The 20,485-nt window shown below is 44.2% G+C and overlaps 1 protein-coding gene across 3 annotated transcripts; it reads left to right on the top strand.

Annotated features, from left to right (window-relative positions):
* The first annotated feature begins 42 nt into the window (after positions 1-42).
* Positions 43-10,903, top strand: LOC112245579 (uncharacterized protein DDB_G0283697-like). 3 transcript variants are annotated; one of them, XM_042302683.1, is made up of 7 exons: positions 43-268; positions 3,228-3,942; positions 5,463-5,606; positions 6,391-8,310; positions 8,413-9,274; positions 9,502-9,563; positions 9,655-10,903. In XM_042302683.1, the coding sequence occupies exons 2-4, from the start codon at positions 3,268-3,270 to the stop codon at positions 7,687-7,689; spliced, it is 2,118 nt and encodes a 705-aa protein (XP_042158617.1). In that variant the 5' UTR covers positions 43-268; positions 3,228-3,267; the 3' UTR covers positions 7,690-8,310; positions 8,413-9,274; positions 9,502-9,563; positions 9,655-10,903. The 3 variants fall into 3 exon arrangements, with proteins under 3 accessions (XP_042158617.1, XP_042158618.1, XP_042158615.1); XM_042302684.1 differs by having other exon boundaries at positions 3,228-3,807; positions 6,391-9,274; XM_042302681.1 differs by having other exon boundaries at positions 6,391-9,274.
* The last annotated feature ends 9,582 nt before the right edge of the window (positions 10,904-20,485 follow it).

Below are 20,485 nucleotides of genomic sequence, written 5' to 3'. Positions count from 1 at the left end.
AGAAAATGCCATGCTCTTCGCACTCCGTTCTATTGGTGGCAGTATAGATCCTATGAAGCGGAAATCATAGAACAATAGACGATGTAGACAGGAAACGAGTTTGTTGGTTGACCAGTTGCCTTTATAACAAATTTAACCTAATCTATACAATTTATATGAAAGTCAAAGCACTCCGATTTTTAAGAGAGACTGGTATGCTAGTTGTTTGACACCACGAGATCCAGAATGAGACGGTGAACACAAAGACCTGCGCGAGGGTAGCATCGAGGTAAACAACCATTAGCTATAGTCAATGTTTGCAACCACTTATTGTGGAAAATGTGCAATGTGGCAATTTCATGAATTTGTCGATATTCTCACATGCTTGCATTTACAGACGTTAGCTAGCAAGGTATATGCCAGCCTGCTCTGAAAGTTACATTACAAACTAGCTAGGTAGTTAACATTTGCTAACGTTAGCTGGCTAACGCTTGCACATTTCAGCTGACATTCAGAACAATAACGTACAAGCAAGCGAAGTTATTATAGAAGACAAATGCAACTACATATAGTTGGAAGTCGGAAGTTAACATTCGCCTTAGCCAAATACATTTAAACTGTTTTTCTCAATTCCTGACATTTAAGCCTCGTAAAAAAAAATTTAAAAAAAAAAAAGTTTTAGGCCAGTTAGGATCACCACTATTTTAAGAATGTGAAATGTCAGAATAATAGTAGCGAGAATGATTTATTTCAGCTTTTTTTTTTATCATCACATAACCAGTGGGTCAGAAGTTTACATATTACAATTAGCATTTGGTAGCATTGCCTTTAAATTGTTTAACTTGGGTCAAATGTTTCAGGTAGCCTTCCACAAGTTTCCCCGTTGGGTGAATTTTAGCCCATTCCTCCTGACAGCGCTGGTGTAACTGAGTCAGGTTTGTAGGCCTCCTTGCTCGTACACGTGTACACGCTTTTTCAGTTCTGCCCACAAATGGTCTATAGGACTGAGATCAGAGCTTTGTGATGGCCACTCCAATACCTTGACCTTGTTGTCCTTAAGCCATTTTGCCACAACTTTGGAAGTATGCTTGGGGTCATTGTCCATTTGGAAAACCTATTTGCGACCAAGCATTAACTTCCTGACTGATGTCTGGAGATGGTGCTTCAATATTATCCACATCATTTTCTTCCTCATGAAGCCATCTATTTTGTGAAGTGCACCAGTCCCTCCTGCAGCAAAGCAACCTCACAACATGATGCTGCCACCCCCGTGCTTCACAGTTGGGATGATGTTCTTTGGCTTGCAAGCCTCCCCATTTTTCCTCCAAACAGAATGATGGTGATTATGGCCAAACAGTTCTATTTTTGTTTCATCAGACCTGTTACGTTCCCCAGATTATGTGTTGTAGTTTGTGTATTTGCATGTGTTTATTTCAGGAAATGGCTTCCTGAAATCCCTCAAGCAGCTGATTGGTCGACTCCAGGGCTAATTGGAGAGCTGACCCCGCCCCCTCATCAAGACACAGCTGTCTCCAATTACCCATTCCTTCAGAAGCTATATAAAAGCCAGTGTTCTGTTCAGGAGGAAGATCTTTTTGTAGAGGATTTTGCTGGAGGTAGATTTGCTAGAGAGATTTGCTGGGAGGTCATTGTAGAGATTTTGCTAGAGGTTGATTTTGCTGGGAGTTCATTGCTGAGAGTTGGTATGTTTTGTGAGTTTGTTGCTCAGATAGAACTTATTTGATGTCCTTTGTCTCTTAGTTTGTTTGTTTGAAATTGTTTAATATTCTGTTTCATTTGTTCCCAGGGGGGGAAGGGGAAGGCACCTAGGGAGTGCTTAGGCAAGAGGCCCGCGGGCATACATACACCCGTAGCATAATCGCTGTCTAGGCACACTAGGTAAGACCTGGGCGGACCACCCCTTGTATTTTGGTTAGGGCACCAGGTGGTGCTAAATTAGGTAAGTAGTGGGTAGGCAGGTAAGATAGGAGAGGGGGGGGGGCTTTGAGATTTACTTTCTTTGCTTTGGTTCCGTCCAGCCCCTTTTCCCCATATTACCGTGTAAAGGAATAAAGTCCTTGTAAACGGTACCACATTCTGCTTGTTGTCATTTTTACTCGCACCTACAGTCCATACCTTTTTCGCTTCACAGAGAGTTTAGTTGTAGCAGGGTGTTGCGTTCCCTCTTCATAGAGTCGTGCGTAACAAGACCAGAGGACATTTCTCCAAAAAGTACTTTCTTTGTCCCCATGTGCGGTTGCAAACCGTAGTCTGGCGGTTTTGTAGCAGTGGCTTCTTTCTTCCTTGCTGAGCGGCCTTTCAGGTTATGTCGATATAGGACTTGTTTTACTGGGGATATAGATACTTTTGTACCTGTTTTCTCCAGCACCTTCACACGGTCCTTTGCTGCTGTTCTGGGATTGAGTTGCACTTTTCGCACCAAAGTATGTTCATCTCTAGGAGACAGGACGTGTCTCATTCCTGAGCAGTATGACGCCTGCGTGGTCCCTTGGTGTTTATACTTGCGTACTATTGTTTGTACAGATGAACATGGTGCTTTCAGGCGTTTGGAAATTGCTCCCAAGGATGAACCAGACTTGTGGAGGCCTACAATTTCTTTTCTGAGGTCTTGGCTGATTTCTTTTGAATTTCCCATGATGTCAAGCAAAGAGGCACTGAGTTTGAAGGTAGGCCTTGAAATACATCCACAGGTACACCTCTAATTGACTCAAATGATGTCAATTACCCTATCAGAAGCTTCTAAAGCCATGACATAATTTTCTGGAATTTTCCAAGCTGTTTAAAGGCACAGTCAATTTAGTGTATGTGAACTTCTGACCCAATAGAATTGTGATACAGTGAAATAATCTGTCTGTAAACAATTGTTGGAAAAATTACTTGTCATGCACAAAGTCGATGTCCTAACCGACTTGCCAAAACTATAGTTTATTAACAAGAAATTTGTGGAGTGGATGAAAAACGAGTTTTAATGACTCCAACCTAAGTGTAAGTAAATTTCCGACTTCAACTGTATATATTGGAACGTAACTTGTTTGTTTAGAAGCCTGTTAATTCGTTTGAGTCCTTAGTGATGTCTTGCCTTAAATGTGCATTTATGGGCAAATGACATCTAATACATCCATAATCAACAGCAAACATGTTTATATTCATCACATACTTAACGTTAGTGTTTATATAGTTGTCACCCAGACACACAGTACAGTTCACCACCTCTTTATTCTCTGCAGTGAACCTGGAGTATCAGCCCAGCTCAGGCACCTTGGCAGAATGGATCCAGAGAAGCACAGTCACCAGAGGGAGTATAGAGAACCAAAGGCATGCAGTCAGAGGAGGGAGTATGAAGAACCTGAGAGGTACAGTCGGCGGAGGGAGTACGGAGGACCGAGCTCAGGACAATGGGACGATAGCTTTGAGAAGAGAGGCAATGGCCAGGCTATGCCCCGAGAGCCCTACAGTGAATACTCCAGCATGAGGCGAACTAGAGAAGGTGGGAAGGAGTATGGTGCTTCCTCTGCTATGAGCTACATCATGTACCCATCATCCAGAGACTGGAGCAAAGGTTCATTGAAGGGTAGCAGTGGTCCCTTCTCCCCAGACACAGATAGGGACATTGATGGAGATCCTGTGGTGCTCAGTGTGGAGGACCTGGAACTCGCTCGTAAGAAGAAGGAGTTGAAGGTCATAGAGGAAAAGATAGCTCACAAGAAAGCTGTTCTTGCTCTGCAAAAAGTTAAACGCAGAGCTGAGGACATGCCTGAAACACAGGCTGCATCCGCAACAGCGAAGGGCATGTCTAAACAGAGGAAGGTAAATGATACAACATTCCAAAGATACAGTAATGTCGCGGACCAGTCGTCACGCATATGCCTACCTCTTAAACGGAGGGTGCTGGACATTCTGAGTAAGCTCAGAAGAACACCGGTACGGTACCTACTGCGTAAGGTATGTACCTAATTAGTTCTGTATTTATTAATCAGGGTTGGGTTCAATTCTGAATTGGTAATTGGTCATTAATTCCCATAAGTTTTTGATTTGAATTGGTCACACCCCACAGGAAGCAGAATTAAAGGGATAGTTCATGCAAAAATCTAGATTTGGGTTGAATTCCCCTTAATTTTTTCTCTAGATCGTTATGTTCATGTTGACATCATGTATGGTGACCAATACTGTTTGACATGTTGTAGCCCTACAAGCTCGCCGTCATGTATACAGTTAATAACGTGTAAGTACATTTATTTAACGTTCTGTCTTGTGGCATTCAGTCTTCGTGCGTTCAAGTTAAGTCACGCTGAAATTACTATTAATCAAAGATGGATTTCAATGTTTGCTCAAATGTTTGCTCGCACACACTCCATTTCTACTTCCTGTCTGTTGCAGCACGTCGCCCGTATTGCGAGGCTGATTAGTTAGGCCAAACAGGTGGGAAACAGAGGTGTGCGTGCAAAGCAATAACAGAAATTGGAATCCATGTTTGATTTGGAAGGAAGGGGGGTAGAATCCATCAATTGAATTGAATTATTTTCTGGGCACTGCTCGGCGAATCAACCGTCTACCAACCACGGAAAGTCCCTCCGACGTGGGAAAAGTGTCACCAAACAGGCACAGTCTAGGGTCGGGAAATAAGACGCAAGGTGGGTAAGGACTATACTGCTAGACCCCTGGGCTGAACATGTTCTTCAAACACTTCCTTTTTTAAACTCATCCTCCTAAAACGAGTTATAATTATAGTGGTCTGGAGATATTCAAAGCTAGTTATGTAGGTTGTCTCTAATTATGAATCATTCACTTTATGTCTTATTCAATGTAAAGATAGAAAAACATACATTTCTCAGAATGCATTAGATTAAACACTCCAGAATGGAAGTGAACATTTCATGACAAAAATACAAACAAAATACTGTTTGACATCATTGAGTTATAATCACACTAACATTTAAAATGGTATCTGTATTCTTTAGTAAGAGGTGTCAGGTGAGGTTTTGAGACGCATATGTCAAGTTTAATTTATTTTAAATTCTGCTTATAAACAATTTGAATTCAAATTTCAATTAATGGGTTGAATTTCATAAAATTCTGAGTCGACCTCAATAAATACATTTTCCTTGATAGATCCAAAAGAAGTTGATGGATTGTAAACAATGCCAAAAAAGCCTTTGTGCCAATAATCCAGGTACTAGCGTGTAGCGTAAAACATTTAAAAGCCTTTGTTTGTCTCATGCATAGCAAAAATAAGAAATCCACCAATGCGTTGTGACTACAGCATCCTTCATCAGGATGACCATCAGATCTTTCCTGATGTTTGGATTCTGATTTTCTTCTACATGGACTTTTCTCCAAACACAGTTCTAAGATCAGTTACCCAAAGCCATTAAGAGTCTGGGGTAAATAAAAACTGACCTTGGATCACTATTCAGAGACAACTGCATTACACATAGTAAAATATTGTCTCTATTTTCCTCTAGGATACCCCTGCCAAGCTGAAGAAACAAAACAAGATGCGAGCATTGGAGCTGATGATTAGCGCTCCCCTAGAAAATGAAGAGGCCCATCCTCTGAGACTGAGAGTGAAGGGTTTAATGAACCAACGACGCTCTCCCAACAATGAGGTATGATGCCATCACAAAACATAGAGATGGGCAAAAGTATCATAAGGAAGTCAAGAAAACCATGGCCCCCGATTAATGCAATTGATTTCTCCCATTGACACCCATTCCAAATACGCAGGATATGAAGTGCCTACTTACTTGTACGCTTCATAATATTTTTTGTGTTCTTATAAGTATAGTTTTTTTCTAAAATGTCATGGCTATATTAGTGTTATCCCTGTCAGCCACCTGATGCATCAATTGCTACCTAGCATGCGAACAGTCATTTAGATGGACTTGTAGCATAGCTAGCCAGCTAAAAGCCAATCATTGCAGAATGACTCATTCTGAGTAAAATGCATTTGACAAAATGCAACCAAATACATTCGTTGTGACAATCAGATGAACATAGCAAGCCCATGATAACACAAATGTAGTGTGAAATTCACACATAAGCGAAATGTAAATGAAGCAACATTTGATGGCGCGGTGCTGATCTAACACATTTTGTTTGTTTTAGTGCTAGTAGATGTGCAAGTAGATGTGCAATGGATTATGGTCATTGTAGTTAATTACCACATTTTATGCGCTAAACCATGAATAATATTGGCCTGTTGGAAACTACAATTCCCTACTACATCACACAGTTCAGGCTGGATCTGATATCTTGAGAAATTGTGCGATGTGCGCATTGAGCTCATAGAAAAAAACTGAACGAAATGGTATTCAAATAATTGAACATAATCAAAATGTTGGTTAATCGCCCAGCACTAGTTTGTTTATATTTCTTCATGTTTCCTGTTAGGTGGTCGCTAATGATAAACAACATAATCCAACCATTCAGAGGCCAGTTCACTCTCTCAGGACACAGGGGAAAGACATAGCAGCCACAGGCTTCCAGCGCTTCCTCAATGTCCTCAATGAAGGTGTGGACCTCAACAAGCTCTCAAAGATAGTCAACGACGAAAATGAGCTACTCATTGTGGGTGAGGAGGTACCTCAAGTTTGGCCGACTCTGCTCGAGGGTCATGTTGACTCCAGCAGTAGATCCAAGTCTTCTCCAGTTGAGGAGAAGAAGGTGAGGCTTGAGGATGAGCAGCGGTACGAGCGGATGCAGACCCTGCTGGAGATTGTTGGGCTGGACTTGGGGGTTGAGGAGTTGGGTCGGCTGACAGACAGGACCAATGATAGGCTATATGGAAAGATGGGAGACTTGAAAAGGGACAGAGCCAGAGAAGGGGAAAGTCCTGCGAGAGAGAGATGCAGGCAAAGATGCTCTAGTACCAGAGACAAGGACAGAGAAAGAGACAGATCTGAGAGAAATCGAAAGGGAGACGGGCACAGACACTCTAGTACCAGAGAGAGAGACAAGGACATACCGGTAGTCAGAGAAACAAACAGATCAGAAAGGAACAGAGATAAAGACTGGGACAGAGACCCAGAGGAGGACTGGGACGGAGGCCGAGAGGGGGACCGGGACAGATCTAGGAGAGACGGGGGCAGATACAGATCTGAGAGAGACGGGGACAGAGACTCAGAGAAAAGCAGAGACGGAGGCCGAGAGAGAGACCGGGACAAAGTGAGAGACCGGGACAGATATAGATCTGAGAGAGACAGAAAACGAGAGATAGCCAAGGATATAGACAGGTGGCTGCAAAGGACCAGAGACGGAGACAAATGTTCTAGGACCAGAGACTGGGACAGCGAGAGATCTGAGAGGGACATGTATGGGGATGAGTCCAGGGAACGCTCCATTGAGCTCTACTCATACTCCATGGACCCTATATTCCCTGTTTCTCATCCCCATGTATCTATGATGGCTACCTACTCCACCACCCAGTACTCTCAGTATATGGCATACCACAGCAGCCCCTACACCATGGCCTTCCCTCCAGGGTGGGGTTATCCCGCTGGTACCATGCCCCCTGGTATCATGCCCCCTGGTATCATGCCCCCTGGTATCATGCCCCTGGTACCATGCTTCCTGGAATCATGCCAGCTGGTGCCATGCTGCCTAGTAACAAGCCCCGCCAACCTAACCCCCCTGGGTATCCACCCTACACCAACTTCCCCCAATATTACTCTAATGGTACCACAGCCTTAAACCAGACGTACACATACACCCAGCCTGCCAGCACTCGAGCAGTCTTAAATCAGAGATGCACATACATCCAACCCACTAGAAACCGCAGGAAAAAGACACAGAAGCATGCCCGAGGGAAAGTGTCCTGTCAGATGGTGACAAAGAAGTCCCCCGCGGTTTTGACCACTCAGATAGCGACAAAGAAGTCTCCCCCCGAACCAGGGTCCAAGATTAAAGCAAAGGGGAGAAACAATATATTCTTCACAGGTATATTCATGAAGAGTTATCACAGTCATCTAAGGAAGTTCCAGTATTATTTGAAACGGCTTGCGAAGAGGAGGAATAAGGTTCACCAGCGCAAAAGAAAGCGATTGCTTGCAGAAGCAGCAGGGAAAGTGGCCCCTCACTTCCCCTTTGAACCGGAGCCCAAGAAAGACGGGGAGAAACTACATGCTGACACTTCTGAAGAAGTGGTTCCTCAGGAAGCTGCAAATAATTTGGAGGCACCATCTGAAACAGGGCCTAAGAAAGAACCAGAAGGTGAGAAACTACATGCTGACACTTCTGAAGAAGTGGTTCCTCAGGAAGCTGCAAATAATTTGGAGGCACCATCTGAAACAGGGCCTAAGAAAGAACCAGAAGGTGAGAAACTACATGCTGACACTTCTGAAGAAGTGGTTCCTCAGGAAGCTGCAAATAATTTGGAGGCACCATCTGAAACAGGGCCTAAGAAAGAACCAGAAGGCGAGAAACTACATGCTGATGCTGCAGAGAAAGTGGCTCCTCAGGTGACTGCAATGGACACTGCGCCCCCCTCTGAAATGGGCCCCAAGAAAAAGAAGTTGTATCCAGGTATCTTCATGAAGATTCTAATGAGACGTCTAAAGAGGCATCAGTGCAAGATAAAAGGGAAGAAGAAGCATTTTGCAAAGAGGAGGAAAAAGGCTTTCCAGTACAAAGGGAAGAGACCATTGGTAGACACTAAGGAAAAAGTGCCTCTTCTAGAGGCTGCAAAGGACTCTGGGAACCCCTCTGAACCATGGCCCAAGAAAAAGAAAAAAAAGAAAACACTAGAGGAAAAAGGAGGTATATACTACCCAGGGATATTCATAAGGGTACACAGAACCTATTTGACAAGGGGGAAACTGGCAAAGGCAAAAGCAGCTGCTGAAGGCACTGAGGCCATTTCTGAACCAGCACCCACGATTGAAGGGGGGGGAGGAATGACAGAAGGGGAGGAACTGCTTGCAGACACATTAGAAAAAGGGGTTCCTCAAGTGGCTACAAATGACTCTGGGCTTCCCCCTGAACCAGGGCCCAACAAAGAACCAGAAAGAGAGGAAGAAACTATGTTAGAAGAGGAGAAACTACTTGTAGATCATGTGGCGATAGTGTCTGTAAAGGGCCCTCAGGTCCTCTTGGAACCAAAGGCTGAGAAAGACCGAGAAGGAGAGGACGATGCAATTATAGATGGTGAGAAACTGCTAGCAGACCCTGTGGAGAAAGTGGCTATAACGGGCCCTGGCTTTCTCTCTGAGCCAGAGGCTAAGAAGGAGACAAGGGGAGAAACAACCAGTGGCATGAGAATTAATGAAGGAAAAATAAGGTTGGTGCTTTTTTTTTTTTTTACTATTTTATTGTAGTAGTTGGAATGAATGTCTTTGGTATGGAAGTGAAGTTCTCCCTTGGGTAATCTGAATGAATCTTAGTGAAAACCGGGGTATGTTGACCTTTTGTCTACCTATAACTTAGCGTTCACCATTCATCCACATTTTTGTCCTTGTTACGGCAAAATGCCTTTTAATGACATTGAATTTCTTAAATGTTCCTCAGCTTGAAGAGTTCAACCTGAAGATGGGCATGCCTAACACAGCCTCAAAGGATGGCTAGCTGTTGTAAGTAAAAGCACCAGAAATACATCTGTTTCAAGAGAACGATTGTATTCTATAGCGAGTCATTCGTCTCAACTATTTCTCTATTCTGCAGATCTTCACTTGGCATCATGAGCTCATCGCACACTAGAATAGAACCTGCTGCTGACTCATCCAGACCCTATGGACATCAGTTGGCTTACATTCTTACCTATCAACCATTTAATAGATTTGTAATCACTAAAAAAATATTTGTTAAAGTTTAGCCTCATCCTTAAATGCTTCGTATTGAATTTATTTTCAGTGTTAACTTATTGATATTGTGTGTGGTGTATGGGTAGGGTTTAGCACATTCATACATGCTAAGTACCTTTAGCGCCTATTGATGATAGTATCTTCTTGCCGGGGGAGTTTAATTAAGAGCCCCGTCCCTTGCACTAAACGTTAACACGCATCGCTTGCGGCCTGATTTTGGAACATAAGGAACTATCTTTCATATCAGCGTTGGACAAAAATGCACATTTATTGGGTTAGGGTTCCCACACGGCCATATTTCCATGTTACAGTGCTTGTTTACGGAAAACGGATGGAAGACGGAGCCGACTACCTTTGCTAATTACCGAACTGCATCTCCAAAACCCTGTGTGTAAACGGAAGATGGACACCACAAACTCGTTGTCACTGAAAGATGCTGTCGGCTGCAACTGTTAAAACCGGTTTTATTAACTGGGTGGTTTGAGGCCTGAATTCTGATAGGCTGAAAGCCATGGTATATCAGACCATATACCATGGGTATGACTAAACATTTAGTTTTACTGCTCTAATTACATTGGTAACCAGTTTATAATAGCAATAAGGCTCCTCTGGGGTTTGTGATGTAAGGGCCAATATACCACGGCTAAGGGCTGTGTCCAGGCACTCCGTGTTGCGTCGTGCTTAAGAACAGTCCTTAGCCCTGGTATATTGGCCATATACCACAACTCCTCGGGCCTTATTGCTTAAATAACAGAGTAAGTGTACATTTTGCATATGAAAGTAGATGGCTTGATGTTTCTAGAACCGTACTGCAATTAGATGGAGTATTTGGCTGCCAGAGACATTTTACCTGTTCTAAACCAAATTAGGGCGTGGAGTTTATTTGGTCTGGTCATGTGGTCAAGAAAAATTCCTGGCCCTAGATATAGTACATGTGTATCAATGCGATGAAAATGCTATTGATGGCATTATGTTTGTAAGTTGTCATGCCTGATAGCTAAAAGTAAGAACTGCCCATGTTTCATTCCCCAGTGCAGTCAGCCCTCCTATTTCTATAGATCTTTCACTTTGTAAATATGTAATTGAATAAAATATTCGGTCTATTGTAAGTGTGTAGTGTATCATATTTCAAATTAACTTCAACCCATTGAGCTTCACATTCCTTTTCAGGGACAACTTCCATTGGTTTTGTATTAGACAATTCCATGCACTTTCGCAGGCCTATTGGTGGCAGTATTGGATTTTTGATCCTATGAAGCTATAATAATTTAACTAGAAGCAGGGGCCAGGAAACGAGTTTATTGTTTGATCAGTTGCCGTTCTAACAAATGTAACTATATACAATAGTATTTCCAAGTCAAAGCACTCAGAATTTTCTGACTCTGGTTGTGTGCATGCATGTTGTTTGAACCCTCAAGATCCAGAATGAGACGCGAACACATAAAGCCCTGCGCGAGGGTAGCAGCAGGGGCAGACTGGAGGTAAAACAACAATTACAGCAACGCTTGCGCCTTTTAAGTGGCCACGTGACTTTCGATGTGGCTATTTTAGATATTTGTTGATATTCCCCTACCTGTCATGCTTACATTTACACTATTTATAGCTAGCAAGCTATATGTGGGCCTGCACTGAAAATTACATCACTAACTAGCGCATTTCAGCTGACATTCAAAACAATATCTTACAAGCGGGTTAGCATTATATAAGTCAAATGCAACTACCTATATATTGGAACTTGTTCGTTAGAAGCCTGTTAATTAGTTTGAGTCCTTATATCTTGCCTTGAACATGCATATCTGGGCAAAGAGCATCAAATACACTGCTCAAAAAAATAAAGGGAACACTTAAACAACACAATGTAACTCCAAGTCAATCACACTTCTGTGAATCAAACTGTCCACTTAGGAAGCAACACTGATTGACAATAAATTTCACATGCTGTTGTGCAAATGGAATAGACAACAGGTGGAAATTATAGGCAATTAGCAAGACACCCCCAATAAAGGAGTGGTTCTGCAGGTGGAAACCACAGACCACTTCTCAGTTCCTATGCTTCCTGGCTGATGTTTTGGTCACTTTTGAATGCTGGTGGTGCTTTCACTCTAGTGGTAGCATGAGACGGAGTCTACAACCCACACAAGTGGCTCAGGTAGTGCAGCTCATCCAGGATGGCACATCAATGCGAGCTGTGGCAAGAAGGTTTGCTGTGTCTGTCAGCGTAGTGTCCAGAGCATGGAGGCACTACCAGGAGACAGGCCAGTACATTAGGAGACGTGTAGGAGGGCAACAACCCAGCAGCAGGACCGCTACCTCCGCCTTTGTGCAAGGAGGAGCAGGAGGAGCACTGCCAGAGCCCTGCAAAATGACCTCCAGCAGGCTACAAATGTGCATGTGTCTGCTCAAACGGTCAGAAACAGACTCCATGAGGGTGGTATGAGGGCCTGACGTCCACAGGTGGGGGATGTGCTTACAGCCCAACAGCATGCAGAACATTTGGCATTTGCCAGAGAACACCAAGATTGGCAAATTCGCCACTGGCGCCCTGTGCTCTTCACAGATGAAAGCAGGTTCACACTGAGCACATGTGACAGTCTGGAGACGCCGTGGAGAACGTTCTGCTTGCCTGCAACATCCTCCAGCGTGACCGGTTTGGCGGTGGGTCAGTCATGGTGTGGGGTGGCATTTCTTTGGGGGGCGAGCCCTCCATGTGCTCGCCAGAGGTAGCCTGACTGCCATTAGGTACCGAGATGAGATCCTCAGACCCCTTGTGAGACCATATGCTGGTGCGGTTGGCCCTGGGTTCCTCCTAATGCAAGACAATGCTAGACCTCATGTGGCTGGAGTGTGTCAGCAGTTCCTGCAAGAGGAAGGCATTGATGCTATGGACTGGCCCGTCCGTTCCCCAGAGCTGAATCCAATTGAGCACATCTGGGACATCATGTCTCGCTCCATCCACCAATGCCACGTTGCACCACAGACTGTCCAGGAGTTGGCGGATGCTTTTGTCCAGGTCTGGGAGGAGATCCCTCAGGAGACCATCCGCCACCTCATTAGGAGCATGCCCAGGCATTGTAGGGAGGTCATACAGGCACGTGGGGGCCACACACACTACTAAGCCTCATTTTGACTTGTTTTAAGGACATTACATCAAAGTTGGATCGTTTAGTAGTGTTGTTTTCCACTTTAATTTTGAGTGTGACTCCAAATCCAGACCTCCGTGGGTTGATACATTTGATTTCCATTGATCATTTTTGTGTGATTTTGTTGTCAGCACATTCAACTATGTGAAGAAAAAGTATTTAATAAGAATATTTCATTCATTCAGATCTAGGATGTGTTATTTTAGTGTTCCCTTTATGTTTTTGAGCAGTGTACATCATCAACGACAGACATGTTTATATTCATAACATACTTAATGTTATAGTTGTCACCCAGACACACAGTACAGTTCACCACCACTTTATTCTCTGCAGTGAACCTGGAGTATCAGCCCAGCTCAGGCACCTTGGCATAATGGATCCAGAAACATGCAGCCACCAGAGGGAGTATGGAGAACCAGGGACATGCAGTCACCAGAGGGAGTATGGAGAACCAGAGACATGCAGTCACCAGAGGGAGTATGGAGAACCAGAGACATGCAGTCACCAGAGGGAGTATGGAGAACCAGAGACATGCAGTCACCAGAGGGAGTATGGAGAACCAGAGACATGCAGTCACCAGAGGGAGTATGGAGAACCAGAGACATGCAGTCACCAGAGGGAGTATGGAGAACCAGAGACATGCAGTCACCAGAGGGAGTATGGAGAACCAGAGACATGCAGTCACCAGAGGGAGAATGGAGAACCAGAGACATGCAGTCACCAGAGGGAGTATGGAGAACCAGAGACATGCAGTCACCAGAGGGAGTATGGAGAACCAGAGACATGCAGTCACCAGAGGGAGAATGGAGAACCAGAGACATGCAGTCACCAGAGGGATAATGGAGAACCAGAGACATGCAGTCACTAGAGGGATAATGGAGAACCAGAGACATGCAGTCAGCGGATGGAGTATGGAGAACCAGAGACATGCAGTCACCAGAGGGAGAATGGAGCACCAGAGACATGCAGTCAGCGGATGGAGTATGGAGAACCAGAGACATGCAGTCACCAGAGGGAGAATGGAGAACCAGAGACATGCAGTCAGCGGATGGAGAATGGAGAACCAGAGACATGCAGTCACCAGAGGGAGAATGGAGAACCAGAGACATGCAGTCAGCGAATGGAGAACCAGAGACATGCAGTCAGCAAATGGTGAATGGAGAACCAGAGACATGCAGTCACCAGAGGGATAATGGAGAACCAGAGACATGCAGTCAGCGGATGGAGTATGGAGAACCAGAGACATGCAGTCACCAGAGGGAGAATGGAGAACCAGAGACATGCAGTCAGCGGATGGAGTATGGAGAACCAGAGACATGCAGTCACCAGAGGGAGAATGGAGAACCAGAGACATGCAGTCACCAGAGGGAGAATGGAGAACCAGAGACATGCAGTCAGCGGATGGAGTATGGAGAACCAGAGACATGCAGTCAGCGGATGGAGTATGGAGAACCAGAGACATGCAGTCACCAGAGGGAGAATGGAGAACCAGAGACATGCAGTCAGCGGATGGAGTATGGAGAACCAGAGACATGCAGTCACCAGAGGGAGAATGGAGAACCAGAGACATGCAGTCACCAGAGGGAGAATGGAGAACCAGAGACATGGAGTCACCAGAGGGAGAATGGAGAACCAGAGACATGCTGTCAGCGGATGGAGTATGGAGAACCAGAGACATGCAGTCAGAGGGAGTATTTAGAACCGAGCTTAGGGCAATGGGATGATAGCTTTGAGAAGAGAGACAATGGCCAGGCTATGCCCCGAGAGCCCTACAGTGAATACTGCAGCATGAGGCGAACTAGAGAAGGTGGGAAGGAGTATGGTGCTTGCTCTGCTATGAGCTACATCATCTACCCATCATCCAGAGACTGGAGCAAAGGCTCATTGAGGGGTAGCAGTGGTCCCTTCTCCCCAGACACAGATAGGGACATTGATGGAGATCCTGTGGAGCTCAGTGGGGATTACCTGGAGCTCCTTCGTAAGAGGATGGAGCCGGACATCATAGAGGAACAGATTGCCGGGAAAAAAAGCTGCTCTTGCTATGGAAACGTTTGGACCTGAATCAAAGGCCATCCGTAAACAGAAGACGAAGGACAAGGAAATGTTAACACTTTTTTCCAATAAGGATGTTACTCCTAAAGCTAGGGTGAATAGCATTTTGAGAAAGTGGGCATGGACCAATGGATGTCGCTCAAAGGTATGTGCTTGTTACATCTGTATTTTTGAATAGATTTATTTCCTGATGTTTGGATGAACTGTTCTGTTCCATTACATAGACTAAGGAGAGGCAATAGAATAACCCCCAAGTGCAGATCTAGAATCAATTACCCATAAACCTGTCCCATTAACCATTTAAAGGTATAAAAAAAATACTAAACTGACCTTAGATCAGTATTCAGGGACAACGTAGGCTTGATCAGCATCATACATCTTCAAATTATTTCTTAATTCTTTGTGTGTCCCTTTCAGGAAATGTGTCTTACATCGCAAACTCAACCACATATACATAAATACATTAGGGATGTGCTTCTTTTCCTTTCAAGATGATTCGATAGGTATCTAGATACATGGGCTCTGATATGATACGGGAACAATATGTTTTAGTTTGAAATTATTCGGTTTGGTTAGAGAATTAATAGATTTGGTTTGATACACTCATTTATTGCACTGACATTCAGTGTTCATTTTCCATTCTAAATTCAAATATGCTACTGATGAAGCTCATGAGCTGGGCCTCTCTGAGCTGTGTGTGTGTAAATTATATACAGTGCCTTCGGAAAGTATTCAGACCCCTTGACTTTTCCCACATTTTGTTAGTTAGATTTTTACAATTATCACATTTTTTTTCTTATCAATCTACACATAATACCACATAAGGACAAGCAAAAACAGGTTTTTATGCATTTTTAATGCAAATTAATAATAAAAAATATAAAGAAATTATACTTGCATACAGTGGGGCAAAAAAGTATTTAGTCAGCCACCAATTGTGCAAGTTCTCCCACTTAAAAAGATGATTGAGGCCTGTAATTGTCATCATAGGTACACTTCAACTATGACAGACAAAATGAGAAAAAAATCCCGAAAATCACATTGTAGGATTTTCAATGAATTTATTTGCAAATTATGGTGGAAAATAAGTATTTGGTCACCTACAAACAAGCTCACAGACCTGTAACTTCTTCTTTAAGAGGCTCCTCTGTCCATCACTTGTTACCTGTATTAATGGCACCTGTTTGAACTTGTTATCAGGATAAAAGACACCTTCCACAACCTCAAACAGTCACACTACTAACTCCACTATGGCCAAGACCAAAGAGCTGTCAAAGGACACCAGAAACAAAATTGTAGACCTGCACCAGGCTGGGAAGACTGAATCTGCAATAGTTAAGCAGCTTGGTTTGAAGAAATCAACTGTGGGAGCAATTATTAGGAAATGGAAGACATACAAGACATCTGACAATCTCCCTCGATCTGGGGCTCCACGCAAGATCTCACCCCGTGGGGTCAAAATGATCACAAGAACGGTGAGCAAAAATCCCAGAACCACACGGGGGGACCTAGTGAATGACCTGCAGAGAGTTGGGACCAAAGTAACAAAGCCTACCATCAGTAACACACTACGCCGCCAGGGACTCAAATCCTGCAGTGACAGACGTGTCCCCCTGCTTAAGCCAGTACATGTCCAGGCCCGTCTGAAGTTTGCTAGAGGGCATTTGGATGATCCAGAAGAAGATTGGGAGAATGTCATATGGTCAGATGATACCAAAATATAACTTTTTGGTAAAAACTCAACTCGTTGTGTTTGGAGGACAAAGAATGCTGAGTTGCATCCAAAGAACACCATACCTACTGTGAAGCATGGGGGTGGAAACATACTTTGGGGCTGTTTTTCTGCAAAGGGACCAGGACAACTGATCCGTGTAAAGCATGGGTGTCAAACTCTGGCCCGTGGGCCAAATTTGACCCGCGGGGTAATTATATTTGGCCCGCGAGACAATACCAAATTACTACTAGAGCTGGCCCGCCGGTATTATACAGCGCATTCACCACTAATACTACGAATCCCATAATGCTCTGCTGTTTTCGCGCGCCAATCAGGACAGGACCCAGAAACGCTCTCTCCTCTGTGACAGTAGTCATAGCAACATAGACGCTACAACTGTCAGCGAGCTAACCCTTCCCAAAAATGGCGAAAAGAAAGGCAGAAAACAGGAGCTTTCTGGACAAGTGGGAGGCAGAATATCTGTTTACATATGTAAAAGACAAACCTGTTTGTCTTGTTTGTGGAGTCAACGTGGCTGTAAGTAAGGAGTACAACATTAGACGACACTATGAAACGAAACACCATGACAAATACAAGGACCTGGACATGACTCAAAGGAGCCAGAAAGTAGAGGAGATGAAAAGAAGTTTGGTTTCACAACAGAATATGTTTAAAAAAGCCACATCACAAAGCGAGGCTGCTGTAAAGGCTAGTTATATAGTGGCAGCAGAGATCGCAAAATCAGCCCGGCCCTTTAATGAGGGAGAGTTCATGAAAAAGTGCATGATGAAGGTTTGTGACCTCGTATGCCCAGAGAAAAAACAAGCATTTTCAAACGTGAGCCTGAGCAGGAACACAGTAGCTGATCGCACATGTGATCTTGCCACCAATCTGTATGACCAGCTGATGGAAAAGGGAAAAGATTTTGTTGCGTTCTCCCTCGCTGTGGATGAGAGCTGCGACGCATCTGATACTGCTCAGCTGTCAGTCTTCATCCGTGGAGTGGACTCAAATCTGTGTGTTACGGAGGAGCTATTAGGATTCAAATCAATGCATGGCACAACCACAGGAAAGGAAATCTTTGAGGAGGTTTCCAAATGTGTAACTGAAATAAAGCTGCCGTGGGATAAACTCGTTGGATTAACGACAGATGGTGCGCCAGCGATGTGCGGTAAAAAGAGTGGACTGGTGGGCATGGTTCGGGAGAAGATGCGGGAAGAGAACTGTGCAGGTGAGCTAACTGTTTACCACTGCATCATACATCAGGAAGCACTGTGTGCCAAAGCCCGGGAGCTCCGGGAGCAAAAGTTCCTGTGTGAGCTGGCCTTTCTCTGTGACATCTCGAGCCATCTCGATGCGCTGAACCTGCAGCTTCAGGGGCGGGGGCGCATCATCACAGACATGTACGCTGCAGTGAGGGCCTTCAAAACTAAACTGTGCCTGTGGGAGAATCAGATGCTGCAAGGAAACCCTTGCCATTTTCCCTGCTGCCAATCCATAAAAACGCAGATCTCTACCGCCGTGTTCCCATGCGCACAGTTTGCTGAAAAACTCAGTGTTCTCGCCGCTGAGTTTAGCCGGCGATTTGCCGACTTCGATGCCCAGAAATGCAAGTTTGAACTGCTTAGTAATCCCTTCGCAGTTGATGTGGAAAATGCACCAACCAACATCCAAATGGAGCTGATTGAACTCCAGTGCAACGACACGCTGAAGTCAAAGTATGATGCTGTGGGCGCCGCACAGTTTCCACGGTTCATCCCTGACACAATGCCTCAGCTCCGCACCCAAGCTGCTCAGATGCTCTCCATGTTCGGCAGCACTTATCTATGCGAGCAACTTTTCTCCTCGATGAAGATGACCAAAACAACTCACAGGAGACGTCTGACTGATGAACATCTTCGCTCGATACTGAGGATTTCTTCAGCTCAGAGCTTGAGCCCAGACATTGATGAACTAGCATCCAAGAAGAGATGCCAGGTATCTGGCTTGGGCACATCAGATTAAACCAGTGTGCAATAATTAACGTTTTCTTTATGCACTTTTTCTTGCTACAAGGCATGGGCTTGAATGGTTGATTGATTTATTATCATTTTATTTGTAAAATTATTAGCCAGTGGAAAAAGTTTATTTTGGTATTTAAATCAGAAGGCTGCAAATAGAAAAGAGGCATACAATTTTTATTTAAATTTTATTTATTTAATAAATGAATGCCATTGATGTGTTTTTTCATTTGAAATTCGATTTTGCATGTCTCCACTATTAAATTATATATTGTATGGTAATAAGCGATGCTTGTTCCATATTCAATGTTAAAGCAAAACTTGTTTGGGTCCATATTAAAAGGTTAATTTGTTCAATGTTGGCCCGTGACTTTGTTCAGGTTTTACATTTTGGCCCACTGGGTATTTGAGTTTGACACCCCTGGTGTAAAGGAAAGAGTGAATGGTGCCATGTATCGTGAGATTGAGTGAAAACCTCCTTCCATCTGCAAGGGCATTGAAGATGAAACGTGGCTGGGTCTTTCAGCATGACAATGATCCCAAACACACCGCCCGGGCAACGAAGGAGTGGCTTCGTAAGAAGCATTTCAAGGTCCTGGAGTGGCCTAGCCAGTCTCCAGATCTCAACCCCATAGAAAATCTTTGGAGGGAGTTGAAAGTCCGTGTTGCCCAGCAACAGCCCCAAAACATCACTGCTCTAGAGGAGATCTGAATGGAGGAATGGGCCAAAATACCAGCAACAGTGTGTGAAAACCTTGGGAAGTCTTACAGAAAACGTTTGACCTCTGTCATTGCCAACAAAGGGTATATAACAAAGTATTGAGATAAACTTTTGTTATTGACCAAATACTTATTTTCCACCATCATTTGCAAATAAATTCATTAAAAATCCTACAATGTGATTTTCTGGATTTGTTTTCTCATTTTGTCTGTCATAGTTGAAGTGTACCTATGATGAAAATTACAGGCCTCTCTCATCTTTTTTAAGTGGGAGAACTTGCACAATTGATGGCTGACTAAATACTTTTTTGCCCCACTGTAAGTATTCAGACCCTTTACTCAGTACTTTGTTGAAGCACATTTGACAGCGACTACAGCCTCGAGTTTTACTAGGTACAAGCTTGGCACGCCTGTATTTGGGGAGTTTCTCCCATTCTTCTCTGCAGATCCTCTCAAGCTCTGTCAGGTTGGATGGGGAGCGTTGCTGTATAGCTTTTTTCAGGTCTTTCCAGAGATATTCAAGTCCGGGCTCTGGCTGGGCCACACAAGGACATTAAGAGACCTTTCCCAAAGCCTCTCTTGCGTTGTCTTGACTGTGTGCTTACAGTCGTTGTCCTGTTGGAAGGTGAACCTTCGCCCCCAGTCTGAGGTCCTGAGCGCTCTGGAGCAGGTTTCCATCAAGGCTTTCTGTGTACTTTGCTTCCCTCGATCCTGACTAGTATCCCAGTCCCTGCCACTGAAAAACATCCCCACAGCATGATGCTGCCACCGCCATGCTTAACCGCAGGGATAGTGCCAGGTTTCCTCCAGACGTGACACTTAGCATTCAGGCCAAAGAGTTCAATCTAGGTTTCATCAGACCAGATAATCTTGTTTCTCATGGTCAGAGTCTTTAGGTGCCTTTTGGCAAACTGCAAGCGGGCTGTCATCGGCTTTTTACTGAAGAGTGGCTTCCGTCTGGCCACTTTGCCATAAAAGCCTGATTGGTGGAGTGCTGCAGAGATGTTTGTCCTTTTAGAAGGTTCTCCCATCGCCACAGAGGAGCTTTGGAGCTCTGTCAGAGTG

Source organism: Oncorhynchus tshawytscha, linkage group LG02 (genome assembly GCF_018296145.1).
Source record: "Oncorhynchus tshawytscha isolate Ot180627B linkage group LG02, Otsh_v2.0, whole genome shotgun sequence".
NCBI classification, from domain to species: domain Eukaryota; kingdom Metazoa; phylum Chordata; class Actinopteri; order Salmoniformes; family Salmonidae; genus Oncorhynchus; species Oncorhynchus tshawytscha.
This window is presented reverse-complemented; position numbering and strand designations above follow the sequence as displayed.